The sequence below is a fragment of the Podarcis erhardii genome (assembly GCF_964252035.2).
Source record: "Podarcis erhardii genome assembly, chromosome: 7".
NCBI classification, from domain to species: domain Eukaryota; kingdom Metazoa; phylum Chordata; class Lepidosauria; order Squamata; family Lacertidae; genus Podarcis; species Podarcis erhardii.
The window spans coordinates 26,165,871-26,180,939 of NC_138511.1; the positions used below are offsets into that span (position 1 = coordinate 26,165,871).

Sequence of the window (15,069 nt, forward strand, 5' to 3'; positions counted from 1 at the left end):
AGGTCCAGCTTGGTAAAGATTTTCCCCTGCCTCACCCATGTTAAAATGTCGTCAATCCTAGGCATTGGGAAGGTCACGGGTTCTGACACAAGGTTCAAGGCCCGGTAATCTATGACCAATCTAGGCTGATTAGTATCCTTTTTGTCCACAAAGAACACCGGACTGCCCCCCACCGCCTTCGATTCTCTTATGAAACCTCTCTTCTGGTTCTTGTCAATAAATTGCCGCAACTCCTGCATTTCCCTGTCGGACATGGCGTACAGCTTGTCAGCATCGCCCTTGAGCCAGTGTCACCAACTGGACTCATCCACTTCAGCCCCGACTGGGCTAGGCTAGCTGGGTAGCACTTCCAGAGACCACCTTCTGCACAGGAACAGGTCAAAGTGCTGTGGACTCACAGCTTAGAGTTGTGAGCACCGGATTCACTTCCACAATACAGTCGTTGCACAGCAGAGTATAGCAGAGTCTAGCAGTGTATAAACGACTCAGAGAGCAGCTCTGTAAAATATCTTCTTTTATTCTATAACTACAACTATAATACAAAACTATATACAGAGCTAAATAGGTCTAAGCATAAATGAATGCTGCACTGAGTGTCTGCAACTGCTCTTAGCAGCAACCTTATCTCTACACACGATCTCTAACACTCAGTGTCTCTCTCTCTCTCTGACACACTGACTCACTCACTCACTCACTCACTCTGACTGACTGACTGATGTGGTGCTGGAGCTGAATAAATAGAAAGCAGAACACTGCTCCTCTCTGGAGAATCAGCAGACTCGTCAGGAGATTCTTGGATATGGGAGGGGTGAAATCTCCTCATCTTCCCCCATTTCATCCGACCATTTCAAGAATCTTTAATATAACTGCAACCACTCTGTGTCCATTAGGAAAGAGTTAAAACATAAACCTCAACCTGTAACTCACACAAAATACACATTGTGAATACACAAATGAATAAGCAGCTTCTAGAAAAATCTTCACACACATTTCTTCCAGTAGCTCGTGACAGTCAGAGACCCCTGTTTGCAACTCAGCAGCTCCCTTCGTGTCACACTTCTTTCCACCTCGCTGGAGAACATAGCATCCATCGCCTGATAAAATTTCTTCAGGTCTTTCAAAGCATCGTCCCCTACTGCTATGGGCGGCCTAATCCATTCTCTAGCCCCGCCCTCAAGGTGTCCGATTAAAAATGCAACTTTCTCTTGGTCGCTAGCAAGCTCCCCTTCTTGTAATTCCAACACGTATTGTATATCTGTCCGGAATGTGTTGTAATCTTGGGGCTTTCCTCCAAACTTATTCACTAGCCCTGGGACCTTCCTTCCAATCGGGGTGGCTCTGGCCTGACCATCCTGTGCTTGCCTCTCCTCCAGCCAGGCTGACAGCGGAGCAATGTGCACCTCAAGGTCTCGGTTCCTCTCAATTAGCCCTTGCACCATAGCTTCCTGCTCCATCTCCGCGGCTGGTCCGGTCTGGCTCATCACGGCTACCCTCAAGCAACGTCAGGGACTCTCAGATTGCTGTTTCACAAATTGCTTCCCAAACTGCAAATTAAATAGGTTCACATATAAAAACAAATTGAACAAAATTACAACCTCCCACCACCCTCCCCCAGATAAAAACAAATCTTCAGTTTAAGAGATATGGGGCATGGTGTCGGGGATCCAGCAGGGTGAGACGCTTGGGAGTGGTCTGATTCTGAGAATGAGGCTGATTCTGAGAATGAGAGATTGCAGCCTCAGGCAAGGCAAGGGTGGGTTTACTTAGCCCCCCTTCCTTCTGAGGGATCAAGATTGAAGGAGCAAGCATGTGTTTGAGTACTGAAAGTGGTTTGTTCAAATCTGCCTAATTAGAAATGTCAATTTGTATCTGAGAGGAAGAAATGTGTGTAAGGGAAGATTGCTGTAAGGGTATCAGTTGGTTGCTCGAGAGCAATCAGGCAAATACCTCCCTCGTCTGTTGTAAAGCCTTGTTACTGGTGCCAAACCCCCCCCCCAAAAAAAAACCTTCACCATGCAGAGCACCACTATTCCATAGCTCGCTCATTCACTGGCAGATTCTGAGAGTGGGCGGTCCTTAAACCTTCCCAAACAGAGTAGTTTTTTGACGCCCAGTCTGCGCTTCCCCTCTCTGTGCGGAATCCTACTGCGCAAGGAGGGCATGGTAACGGAGGACCTCTCTCCTCCCCGCTTTGTTCAGGCAAGGTGTCCTGGCACCACCTCACCTCCTGCGAGCCCTGCAGCTCTTCTCCACTAGAGGCGTGGCTACTCTCCTCCTCTGATCTTTGGGGGCTCTCTGTAATCCATCCGGCTTTTCACCTCCGGCCCCTGAGCTGATGGCAGTTCCCTGACAGCATCAAACCACTGGGTTTGTTCCTCAGCCAGTGTGGTGTAGTGGTTAAGAGCGGTAGATTCGTAATCTGGGGAACCGGGTTCGCATCTCCGCTCCTCCACATGCGGCTGCTGGGTGACCTTGGGCTAGTCACACTTCTCTGAAGTCTCTCAGCCCCACTCACCTCACAGAGTGTTTGATGTGGGGGAGGAAGGGAAAGGAGAATGTTAGCCGCTTTGAGACTCCTTCGGGTTGTGATAAAGCGGGATATCAAATCCAAACTACTACTACTACTACTACTACTACTACTCTTCTTCTTCTTCTTCTTCTTCTTCTTCTTCTTCTTCTTCTTCTTCTTCTTCTTCCTAGAAGGTATTTTCAGAACTTGAGCAAAATCCTGTGGCTCTGTACAATTAACATGACACACTTTTGTTGCACCAAAAGTCAATTTATCAGGGGGAATACCCTTGGTAGTCCGTGTGGACCTTCTAGGAATAACCACTGGGCTTTCCTTCTCTTGTTGCTCCTCCAGTTCATCATTTTGTTGTTCCTCTGATTCACTCCTTGTGGCACTTTGCAAAGTGTCAGTGTCTGAGGGCAAATTTCCCCACTTTCTAACCTTTCCTCAGCAGCTGCCTGCCTAAGAGGCTCCTGTGGCTGTACTGAGAAAGGAATTAAAATACTAGGATTGGCATGAACCTGTTCCCACCTATCCAGTTCAGCAAATTCAGCATTTTGTGAAATGACTACTCACCCATGTCCCAAAGCAAAACGATAATGCCTGCTAGAATAGCCCTGATAGCCCTGATAGCCAATGAAATGTAGCTTTCTGGTTTTAGGCTCACCTTTGCGTCTCATAGACTTGGGGATATGAACAAAAGCCCAACTCCCCCACACATGTAAACCTGCACAATCCGGTTCCTTCCCTAAAAGCATTCTGTAGGGAATATCACCCGTGGCAGTAGTGAAAGTACGGTTCACTAAAAAATTGGCAGTCAAGACAGCTTCTCCCCAGAGCTTTGCATCATTTTGCAATCCAGCATCAGTTAACAACTGTCCTTTACAATTTGTATGACACCCACACGTCTCTCTGCAACTCCATTTTGCCAGGGACTATTTGGAAATGTGAGACGATGCATTATTCCATGGCATTTAAGCCATGCCTGGAAATGATTACTTAAATATTCGCCTCCTCGGTCGGTTAGCAGTTTAAAATGTGGCCTTTGAAAATGTCTTTCTGTCCATACCTTCCAGGACTTAAAAGCATCAGCACATTCTGATTTGTTTCTCAATAGATATAGCCATGAATACCTTGTTTTATCATCCACAATAATTAGGCCATATCTAGATCCTTCCTCACTCTCTGGAAAAAAACCAATTAAGTCAGAATGTACAAGTTGCAAAACATGTATAGAAATTCTATCACTTTTACCTGGTATTGGTTGCAACTTTGAGTTTGCTTGCTTGCAAATAGCACAATCAAGGTATGTGCTGAACTGGTTAACATTTAAATCTTTACATACTTTTTGCATGTTCTCTAGATATTTGAAACTTGCATGCCCCATTTTTCTGTGCAAAGCATGGATGCAGTTTTTATGTGGGCAATTAGAGTTTTGCTGACATAGTTCAGTTATTAACACATCCTTTTTTCCAGCTTTAGGTCCCTCTGTGACCCCATCACTTGGCGGAGAATGCTGTAAAGGGTACAAGCCATGCACCATTTTTGTAGAAGCAATTACCTTGCCCTGCTTCTTAATCAAACATTCATCACCCCCTAAAATAAATTCAAAACCAACATTGGTAAGGCACGAAATTGACAATAAAGAAAATTCTAGTACTTCAACAAACAATACATCCCTCAATTCTGCATCTAGGCATGGCAAATAACACGTACCTATACCTGATAATGGACAATGCCGTCCATCAGCAAGACAAATGCTGTCCTTGCCTTTTGGCAATTTGCTGAGTGTTGCAAAGCAGTCAGGGCTGTTCATTATGATTCTGGCAGAGCCAGAGTCCAAAATGTAGCTGTCTGGAGAAATTTTTCTTTTCTTGCGGCTCCCGAGACGAAATCTGTCCGCTTTTCTGTCTCATGTGGATTGCTCGCTTTTCCTGGGTTTTTCACACAGCAGTCTTTCCTCATGTGCCCGAGCTTGCCACACTGATAGCATTTCTTTGCCAACATGGCACGATCTGTGGAGCATTCTTCGATCCCATCTCTTCCTGAGAATCTGGGTTTCTGGTTAGCAGGGCGACTCAAACTCCTCTGGTCTGCCTTCTCACTCAACTTTTCCACACACTTTTCAGTTTCCTCCTGTAGATGGGTTGTTACATACGCCATCGATAAATCTTCTTGCCTCATGCTTTCAAGAGAGGCTATAACAATATTAAAGCTTGGTGGGAGACTGGATAGCAGGATATAGACTTGACCCAGGTCTGGAAATCTTTTACCTCTCCTTTGCAACTGGAGGAATAACATGCGCAAAGTCTGAAGATGTGTGGTTAAACATCCACCTTGAGGTAGCACAGTTCTGTACAGTCTCCTAGTTAGTCCAATTATTGAACCAGCACTGTCAGACAGGCGTATCTGACATAGACGATCCCAATATTCTTTGGCAGAGTCCAAATCTGCAATGTGCAGGACCTATGGTTCCTCTAGAGCCAACAAAATGTGCGCTCTGGCTCTATCATCCTCTTCACGTTCCTGCTCAGAAGGTTGTGGATTCAAACAAGTTTCCACACAGTGCCAAATTCTATCACGTTTTAGAACCAGTTCAAGCTTGAGAGCCCAAGTCAGGTAGTTATTACCATTCAGACATTCCATCTGGGCAGTGTTGCCAAGATTAACAATAAACCGCGCAGGTTGCTGAGCTGACATGGCTTCTGCTCCTTGCTGCACCGGGTTTGCTTTTTCGGTACGCAGCCTCACCACTGGACCTTCAGTCCCTTCGAGGTCCTCACCAACAGCACCCTGATTCTCCAGCTTTAGCCATTCACCATCCATAAAACACTGGGTCCCATAACCTGACGTGCAGTGTAAATTAATAATGCAGAGTTTTAAAGAATAAAAGCTTTACTGAGTTAAAATAAACTTCTTCATAAACAACATAGTTCCAAACAGTTTGATTGAGATTACATACTGACTCTGTTCACAGCTGAAGCAGACAGACTCTCACTGAAATATTACAAAGAGCACAAAAAAGAAACTGGCTGCTGAGTCACATGTCAGAGTGACTCATCAGTTAGCAGTTAGGCCTGAATAACCTTAGTAGGCCCAAATGATTGTGCAGTCCCAGCACTTTCCAGTCTGCTTTGCTGCTTCTGCTCTCATGAGTCTTTGTCACATGACAGTTAACTACACAGCTTTTAGAAGTCATCTGAAGGCTTCCCCGTATAGGGAAGCTTTTAATGGTTAATGTTTTGTTGTGTGTGTGTGTGTGTGTGTGTGTGTTGAAAGCCACCAAGATTGGCTGGATCCATCCATTCAAATGGATGGAGTTCAAATAATAAAATTATCATTATCATTATTGTTGTTATTATTATTATTAACATTAAGCAATTTAATGTAAGAAAATAAGAGTACTCTATTGAGGCATCTAATCATAGCCTGCATTTTAAATCAAGGCTTATATTTTTTGATCAAGGTTGTATCTTAAAAATGAGCTCAAATTCACAAATGTTTTATGCCAGGCAGAAGACCAGCTGCCTAAGTACTTTGGCAAGATGTTTATCCTCCTGGACAAGGGGCCCCCCTGATTTATAGCAGAAAACAATTCTCAAAGTCGTAAAAAGGGAATTACAGGCTTAGAGCAAAGGTTACACTGACCCTACATATTACAGAATATAAAAAAGCTGAGAAAAAAACATAATTAAGAGTTGGTAAATAGTAAAATAAAACCATGTGCCTCCCATTAAACTTGAGCCATATTTTCCTAAGGTTAAAGGGCAAGAGCAAATGGAAAAAGCAGCTGGCTGGAGAAGGGGGGTGTAAACAGAAGAAAAGGCTTCTTCCTATTTTATTATGAGGCTGTAAACTGTTCCTTCCTTTTTACTTTGAGAAAGTTTATTCTTCTAAAAAACTATCTATGATAATGTATTAAATATATTGGCTTAAATGTAATTATGCAAAGGATTTAAGAAATGTTGCATTCTTTTTTTTATATAGTTGTAAGAGTTGTAACTATCCTGAAATTAAGTCAGCCATCAGCCCAGCCCCCTGTCAGGCAGGAAAACACCATCAGAGCACTCTAGACATGTGGTTGTCAGGCTTTTGTTTAAAGGAACCTCCAAAGAAGGAGATCTTTCATTGATGATGCATGAGAATGTGAACCCAAGATCTCTGACATCTGTTTAAGATAAAAATTTAAAACTATTAACCATCTGTTTTGGAAGGCAATAGGGCAAGGAGGGCAAGAGGTGAGCTGGTAATTAAGGTTCCTTGTTGAGACAAATGTAAGATATATGACTACTTATTTGTCATTTATAGATAGAAGAATATATAGCTTTTTGTTTCCCATAAAAGGCAAAAGGAAATGGGTGTATCTTTTGTGATTGGTTCTAGCAAACAGCCAATAGGAATTTCAACCAGGCTGATTGGACAGAGGCAGCCACAGGAGGAGCAAGGGGGCTGGATTAAGGAAATATAAGTGCTGGCCATAATGGCAGGAGGCCAGGCCAGAGCTTGGTAACCATATACCACTGTGCCTCTCATTTATTTGTCTGACAAATAAATTATTATTTTAATTTCTCTATTGCTGCGTTGAATATTTCATTCCAGCTAAGCGTTAACCACAAGCAGGGTGCTACACTATCTCATATATTATTTTAAGCATCATGATTGCTCACATCAGTTCACATTTTAATATGGTTCCATTAGACATCTTAAATATGTCCTGACTCTTGCCAAGTAATGCACCAGTTGTACTGTAGAGCAGTTATTCAATACCTGGTGGAGAGTAAAGACCTGGATAAGGTCGATGATGACAGTGAAGCACAGACATAGGTTATACTTACGGAGTGTGCACGCAAAAGTGCATAGGGAAGAAAGGAGGAATGTGAGAAAGAATGAGTTTTTTATTTAAGAAAGAAAGATAAAAAGGCATGTTCTTTGTAATTTTGCAAAATATACTCATTAATCACATGAATCTCTGATGTTAATGTTTTATTGTCCTTCTTAGTTTTCAAATGACTGATGATTTGGGTAGATTTTGTTAACGGGAAGCTTTTATACTAGGGATAACTGGAGCAGATATGCCCCCCAAACCCAGTTAAATCTTATGCAACAATGGCAGAATGAAAATCACATGCACAGAAATGGTGATATGAGGTAGTAACTACCAAAAAATAAAAGGGCAGCTGAAATTGATAGAATATGTTGAATTGGCAAGTTTAACGTGCAAAATCAGAGATCAGAAAGACCAATTTTAAAGAAGACTGGGAAATGTGTGCAGAATACTCAGTGTAATTTATTTATTAATTTTTTGCTGAGTACTTTGGGTCAAAAGGAAGTATTTTAAAACAACTGCTGTTGAGACGTATCATTTGGAATCTGCTAGACAGAGCCAGACAGAGGACGATGGCAGGTGGGTGTCCTGTCACCCCAACAGAAATCCTGGCTGTGTCCATGCTCAGATATACTTCATGTCAACATGAAGTTGCATTTATTTATGAGGAGCAGAGCCCATGATGTGAATATCCAGGGGCTTAGGTAGGAATGGGACTCGTGTCGGAAGCCTTGGAAATCTTGGGCCAGGAAGCACACACAAGTCCTCTTCCACCTTGGACTAGAACTCCCACTATTCCTGACTATTGAGTTAAGCTGGCTGGGGATGTTTGGAACTTCAGTCAACAAACACATGGGGGTATGTAAAACTGAAGAGCTTTACATGGAGCTGGATGGTTCGGTGGCTGGACTTGAAATTCCCAAATAGGGCACCACTAATTGTGCAACCATCAAGACCCATAAAATTGTTGTTCGTATTCTGATGGATATCACATCTACTTGGAAGTCTGTGTTGTAATTGTGAAATAGTTAATCAACCAACCTACAACCAGCTGTGTATAGATACCACTGGTGGAGTTAAACAGCAACAAATGCTGACAGTTTAGCTCAGTGTTTGCTTCTCACTCTTTGGAACGGAGAAATGGAGCTTCTTCAGAGCCTCCTGCTGGGGTTGATTGGAGTTATAGGGATTCCTTTCCTGTCTCTCCTCTCCTGGGCGATTTACTATGATCTTTCCAGGAGTGAAATTCCGCCTGGATTTGACAGTCCATTAAAGCTTCGAGGTCTTCACTGTCTGGCCATAATGGCATTCACTGCGGTAAGTTGGGGACTGAATGAGCCATTAGTTGAGCCAACAGGTCCTTCTTATGTTCTTATGGGAAAGGTGATTAAGAAATGTATGATGATGATGATGATGATGATTTTAGTTAAAAATATGTATCTGTAGGAACCAGGCAAAAACATTTCTATATCTTTTAAAGCTGTTATTGGTATGCTTTGTTCTTGCTTTCATTGTGTATTTTGGGTTTTTATCTTGTAATTTTTTGCTGTGAACCACCCTGAGATCATTTCATAAAGGGCAGTATATTTAATTAATAATAATAACAGTTTATATATTTAGGTTATTCAAATACTGCTTAATCCAACATGCATAATGAATTCACTTGATGATGATGCAATGAAGATATTATCACATTCAACAAGGGCTTCTTTTCAGCCTATAGAAAGACACACATAGAGAGAAATAAATTATTCACACAAAGCCATGTTTTCTTTACAACATGGTTTCTTCAGCAATATTGCCACATAGGCAAGCAAGGAGATTGTGGATTTTTTCTCCAAAGCTTAGCTTGTTTCCCAGCTTCTTTTGCCTCTGTACCTTGGTGGGTGTTTAGGTTGGGGTGACCAATTCTAAGCTGACCAATTGAAATTAATGGACTTGGCTAACATGTGCTCATTCATTTCCATGGGTCTACTTTAAATAGGACTTATTTGGATACCATCCCTTGTGAATAGGATGCAAATGTGGGCACTATTTTCATGAGACTTTTCTTTGCCCAACAGGGGAAGTGTCTTGAGCTGCTTGGTGTCTGCAGACAGGTTGCTGTTATCCGCTTCCTCATGAATTTCTGGAATCCAAGAGCGGATCCCAGCCTCTCTTCCAAAGATCTGCATTTCGACGGGGTGCCTGTGAGGGTTTATCAGCCCAAAACACCATCTGCTGGCCCAAGGAAAGGATTTGTGTTCTTTCATGGAGGTGCTGGGATGATTGGAAGCATCGGTAAGAGATTAAAGCTGTGAACCTATGAACACTTACCTAGAGGCAAGCCCCATTGAACTCAAGTAAGCCCATGTAGAATCCTATAAATGGTGTGAAACCTCTATTGTCAAACCTCCAGTCAAAGACAGCTCGCTACCTCCCAAGGGAGGTGGTTCCCTGTTGAACAACTCTTACCATCAGAAAGGTGTTCCTAATGCTTAGTTGGAATCTGCTTTCTGGGTAGAAGTGCTTCAGATATAATTGGAAGCGAAGTTTTACAGGGCTGTAATACAAGAGTGTTGGTGGAAGTTCCTGAAGGGACAAGGGGCACACGTGTGCTTTGGATTTGCTTAAGTTAATTTATAGACATGGACCCTCTTGTTGTCATGGCTTCCCAGATCCTACGTCTCTAGTTGTCAATGGTCAGGGTTCCGGGGAGCTGCACTCCAGCAAGCAGCCCCTGGGGGAAGGACAGATGCCCCCCACTGCTGATACTGACTCATTCATTTCCTAAAACACTTGATTTCATAGAACCTCAAAGAGGTTCACAAACATGTATCTCATAGGTTGCTATTCCTGATTGCTCTGCTTACCAACCCAGCCACTATCCCACCCCCAGCCACCCGTTCATGTGCACCCGACCAAATCCCACACTCACCCACCACACCAACATGTGCTAATTTATCTGCATACATAGGTCAGCTTTCCGAAACCCGTAACCCGAAACTGGACCTCCGCCAGGTTTCCATCTCACAAAACCAATCACAATTTTACAAGTTGGCAAATAGCAGTGCCACTTTCAGATACACAAAACAACAAACTTGTTATCAGAGTTCCCCATATCTCTTGCCATCACACCTGAAATTTCCCCATGCAGGTGAGCAAAGTGCTGTTGTAGACAGGCTCGGTTTGTGGGCTCCTGCTGACATCTGGTTGGCCTTGGGAAGAACACACCAATGGGCTGGCTGGGCCTTTGGGCTAATCCAGAATGGCTCTTTCCTATCTCTCAAGGATAACGATATGAGTGGTTGAGAGAACTGGACTCACACCAGGTTTCATCAAAGAAGACCAACTGCTATGTAAAATATTGGCAATTAACAAGTCCCATTCAGTAGCCTTCCATTGCAACAGCCTATGAAGCAGGAACTGCGGGAGGAAGGAAGGCTAGGATCAAGTTACACATGAAGAAATTGGGAATCAGGAGTCTGATGACACAACCTCCTGCAAGAGCTTGGTATTGCTACAGACATTCATATTTGGGGGGATGGGGGGCACCTTTGCCCCTCCAAGATCTTGCTTCCTGGAATACAACTCCCATGCTCCCTCACTTCAACAGCTAGGCAGATTTCTTCTAAGGTGGAGATTTGGGAGGTTCTTATAACAAGTTTGTTTTTCCTATCTCTGAAAATTGAAATAGGTTTGCATGTATGAATACAAAAAATAACATATTAATTCAATGAAAGCTTGCAACTCATGGATCTCTCTGTAATGATCTCAGGCAGGCAAACAACTCTGATAAAAATTAATGAGCCTCTGGAAGATTTATGTACGTTTATTTACAGTTGAAAATCACAGAGTGTGGCAAACGGCTGTCATTCTCTGATACGAAGTGCTCAGTCTGAGTTTCTGTTTCTTAGATAGCACAAAGGGAGACAAGATGCGATCCTTCCCCTTTCCCCCTTACTTAGCATTTTCACCTTCCACTCCAACCTGCTGAGAGGAGAATTTGGGCATCCTCCCTCCTCACTGTCCAGCGTAGATTCCTCTGAGAGCTCTACTCTGGTATCCTCTTCCAGGACACCCCCCCCCAACATTCTGAAGCCGCAAACTCCCTGTCTTTGTTGCTCTGCCGGCTTCATAAGACTGAGAAGGAAGGGGGGCTAAGTAAACCCACCCTTGCCTTGCCTTGCCTGAGGCTGCGACCTCTCATTCTCAGAATCAGCTTCATTCTCAGAATCAGACCACTCCCAAGCGTCTCACCCTGCTGGATCCCCGACACCATGCCCCATATCTCTTAAGCTGAAGATTTGTTTTTGTCTGGGGGAGGGTGGTGGGAGGTTGTAATTTTGTTCAATTTGTTTTTATATGTGAACAAATTTAATTTGCGGCTTAGGAAGCAATTTGTGAAACCAAAGTCAGTCTCTGACGCTTACAATGCAGCTCTCTAGGAATGGGATGTTCACAATGCATAAAAAGGCTTATGTCAGTGAATATCGCATGTACTAATATTGTATGAAAGGGAAGATTACTTTGCAAAACAGCTGTTGTGAAACAGCTTCCTTTCGTTAGGTATATTTTCCACATAATTGCTTCCCAATTTTGAATTTCCCTCCCAACTTGCTAGCATTCTACGAAGATGTCTGCAGCAAGATTGCCAAGGAGACTGATTCAGTGGTTGTGTCTGTTGGGTATGTAAAGACAACCCCATGGCCTTTCATAGGGAAAGTGTGTAGGGGCCCAGCATGCTGCTGTATTTCAGGCTGGCATCCCTTGCCATATTCCCTACAAGAGAAAGAGGCTCCCCACGAAAGCTGTCAATGTTCCACTCTGTGATTGAAAATCAGAGCTTCATGTGCTTAAGACATGAACACGCTCGCTTCCGGGGGGGGGGGGGCTATGAACTGGGCATAAGGCCTTGCACAGCACCCCTAACCAGGGCCTCCAGATCAGCCTCAACTGATCACCCAACCCAGATCCAGCCTGGAATCAATCCAGGAGTGGGGCTAATGTTCAGTTAGGGCTTTTAAATGTATAATCAGGAAGAGCCTGGGAAACGCCCCCTGCATCTATACAGGAGGAGGCGGGAAAGTTGCAAGTGGCAAATGGTCTTCCACCAGCTGGATCCAATCCTGCAGGGTTCTTCTTCCCCAGTGTTCCCTACGCTCTTTTGCTAGCTGGTAAAGTCAGTTTTTTAAGGGCATAAGCCAGCTGACTTTCACCTGCATTGTATCTGCTATAACTGATCCAGCAGGCTCTTCTTGTAATCCTATGTGATCATGAATGTGTTTGGAAAAGATTCTGGAAGTTTACCTCTTTAATTCTGTTTTATTCTGCAGCTACCGCCTGTCTCCTGAGCATCTTCCTCCCGCTCAGTACAAGGACTGCCTTGCTGCTACCATACACTTAATTCAAAATGCAGCTTCCCATGGGGTGGATCCTTCCAAGATCATCGTTGGTGGGGACAGTGCGGGGGGCAATTATGCTTGTGTTGTTGCCCAGAAATTGGTGGAGAGAACAGACCTTCCAAAGCTACGGGCTCAAGTGCTCATCTATCCTTATACACAGGCTATGGACATCAACCTGCCTTCCTATCAGCAGAACAGTTCAATGCCCATCCTGTTCCGGGAAAGTTTTGTTTACTTTGGCCTGAAGTACTTTGGAAAGGACCCTTCTTTGACAGGGCAGGTCCTGAAGGGCTCTCATGTGCCAGATTCAGTGAGGCTGAAATATGGGAAGTGGTTGAGTCCAGACAACCTTCCAGAGAGATTTAAGGGGAGAGGCTACAAACAAGTCCCACTTGCTCCTTATGAACCTGAAGTCTATAGGCAATTATCAGAGACATTGGAACCTGATATTTCTTGCCTTTTTGCTGAGGACTCTGTCATCCAGAAGCTTCCTGAAACCCTAATTGTGAGCTGCGAGTACGATGTATTACGAGATGACTCACTGCTGTACAAGAAACGTCTGGTGGACCATGGAGTGAAAGTCAGCTGGTTCCATGTTGAGAACGGGTTTCATGGGATGATAAACTTCTTCAAAGGATGCATCTTTGCATTCCCCGCTGCAGTTGAATTAATGGTCAGCATCGTAGACTTTGTTAAAAACTTATGAGAGGAAATCTCTAAAGAGGGGAGAATATGCCAATGTCAGCTTCTGATAGTTTCTCATTTTTCCAATCATCTTTTCAGTTCTTTGCAATTCTGTAGAAATATGTGGTTCTTTGGGGCAGTGGGGAATTCCTCATGAAAATTCATCAGCAGTTTAATGTGAAATTTCCCTAAGAAACATGTTTACTTTGTATGGATTACTAGCAATTTGCTCTATTACATTGCATTTCTATATTATATTCACTAATATATGCATTTTATGAACATTTCTCTTCCATTTTCCCTTTAGTACACATTCGTTGGCTGGAGATCTGCACTGCTAATGCTGTTTTAGGCTGAATCAACAGAATTATAGTGTCCAGATCAAGAGAAGTAATACTTCCACTCCATTTTGCCTTGACCAGGAGAACTGTGTCCAGTTCTGGGTGCTACAATTTAATTAGGATAATTGATAAGCTGGAATTTGTGCAGAACAAGGAGATTGGGCTGATCAAGGGTCTGGAAACCAAGGTGGTAGCAAAGACTACAAAAAACTCAGTAGAGGAAATTAGAATAAGATCTATGATTTGATGAACTTTTGAAGATTCCTCTGCTTAAAAAATATATCAAAGGAAAGCCCATTATTTCACATATTTTATCGATTCTGTCATTTGTATTGATGTAAACCTCCAAAAATGGGCCACCTTGGGTCACCAGAACTGTCTGGTGACTAGTAGCATGTCCTTATGCTGCCCAAAATGGCCGGCTGTGGGGTTGTCATGGAGCTGCCTAAGTATTTTGGCCCTCAATGCCTCTCCTGGTGCATACCGTGCCCCTTTGTAGTACAAGAGCCCTCCTTTTTCCTCAACCCCCCATTTCCCCCCTTTCCATCGCTGAGCTTCCTAATTTAGTCTGAGCAAACTCATCGTGTCTGGTGAGCCCAACCAGATTTTGCTCCTCTACCAGTGCTCCCTCACACGACCATCGGTCTTCTGGGAACATGGGCCTGGCCACAGGAGGTCCTTCCCATTCCATTTTCTGGAAAGTGCATCCGCCCTCACATTCCCCCCCCTCCAGGAACGTATTGTATCTCAAAGTGATACTGTGAGAATGTCTGCGACCACTGGACCTGTCTCTGGTTGAGTACACGCACTGTCCGCCAGTATTCCAGGTTCTTGTGGTCCGTTCGGACCTGGATCTGGTGGTGCGCCCCAATCAAAAAGTGTCTCCACTGCCAAAAGGCCACATAATTGGCCAGTAATTCTTTGTCATAAACAGTGTAATGTTGCTCTGACTTGCTCAGTTTCCTGGAAAAAACCACACAATGTCTGCAGGCCTCCCCTGACCCTTGTTGCAACAGCACTGCTCCGATGGCCCGGTCTGAAGCATCTGTCTCCGCTCTCAGTGGCTTCCCAGGATCCACCTGCAGGAGCTGCTCCTCAGAGGCGAAAGCCTTCTTTAACCTTTCAAAGGACTGCTGCACTTCCTTGGTCCATGCAAACTTCTTCTTGCCGCTGAGACAATCCGTTATGGGTGCTGTCAAGTGAGCAAAGTTCTTGATGAACTTCCTGTAGAAGTTGCTGAAACCTAGGAACCTTTGCACATCCTTCTTTGTTTTGGGGCTCTTCCATTCCAGCACTGCTTTCACCTTCTCCGGGTCCAAGGCCAGC

General features: G+C 43.8%; 2 protein-coding genes across 2 annotated transcripts in view; both read left to right on the top strand.

Moving 5' to 3' along the window:
- Window positions 1-15,069, top strand: part of LOC309346882 (arylacetamide deacetylase-like 3) — a 76,474-nt gene that overhangs the window by 34,959 nt on the left and 26,446 nt on the right. The gene's annotated exons all lie outside the window — the stretch shown is intronic.
- LOC309346883 (arylacetamide deacetylase-like 4) lies at window positions 7,921-13,430 on the top strand. The gene is made up of 4 exons (XM_081871200.1): window positions 7,921-8,651; window positions 9,398-9,614; window positions 11,938-12,001; window positions 12,650-13,430. The coding sequence occupies exons 1-4, from the start codon at window positions 8,475-8,477 to the stop codon at window positions 13,422-13,424; spliced, it is 1,233 nt and encodes a 410-aa protein (XP_081727326.1). The 5' UTR covers window positions 7,921-8,474; the 3' UTR covers window positions 13,425-13,430.

What these genes read in the sequence shown, in the direction of transcription:
- LOC309346883 (XM_081871200.1), top strand. Translation starts at nt 8,475, where the DNA reads ATGGAGCTTCTTCAGAGCCTCCTGCTGGGGTTGATTGGAGTTATAGGG. An exon ending in CCATAATGGCATTCACTGCG is followed by an intron (nt 8,652 to 9,397) that starts GTAAGTTGGGGA and finishes TTTGCCCAACAG; the next exon opens with GGGAAGTGTCTTGAGCTGCT. An exon ending in TGGGATGATTGGAAGCATCG is followed by an intron (nt 9,615 to 11,937) that starts GTAAGAGATTAA and finishes CCAACTTGCTAG; the next exon opens with CATTCTACGAAGATGTCTGC.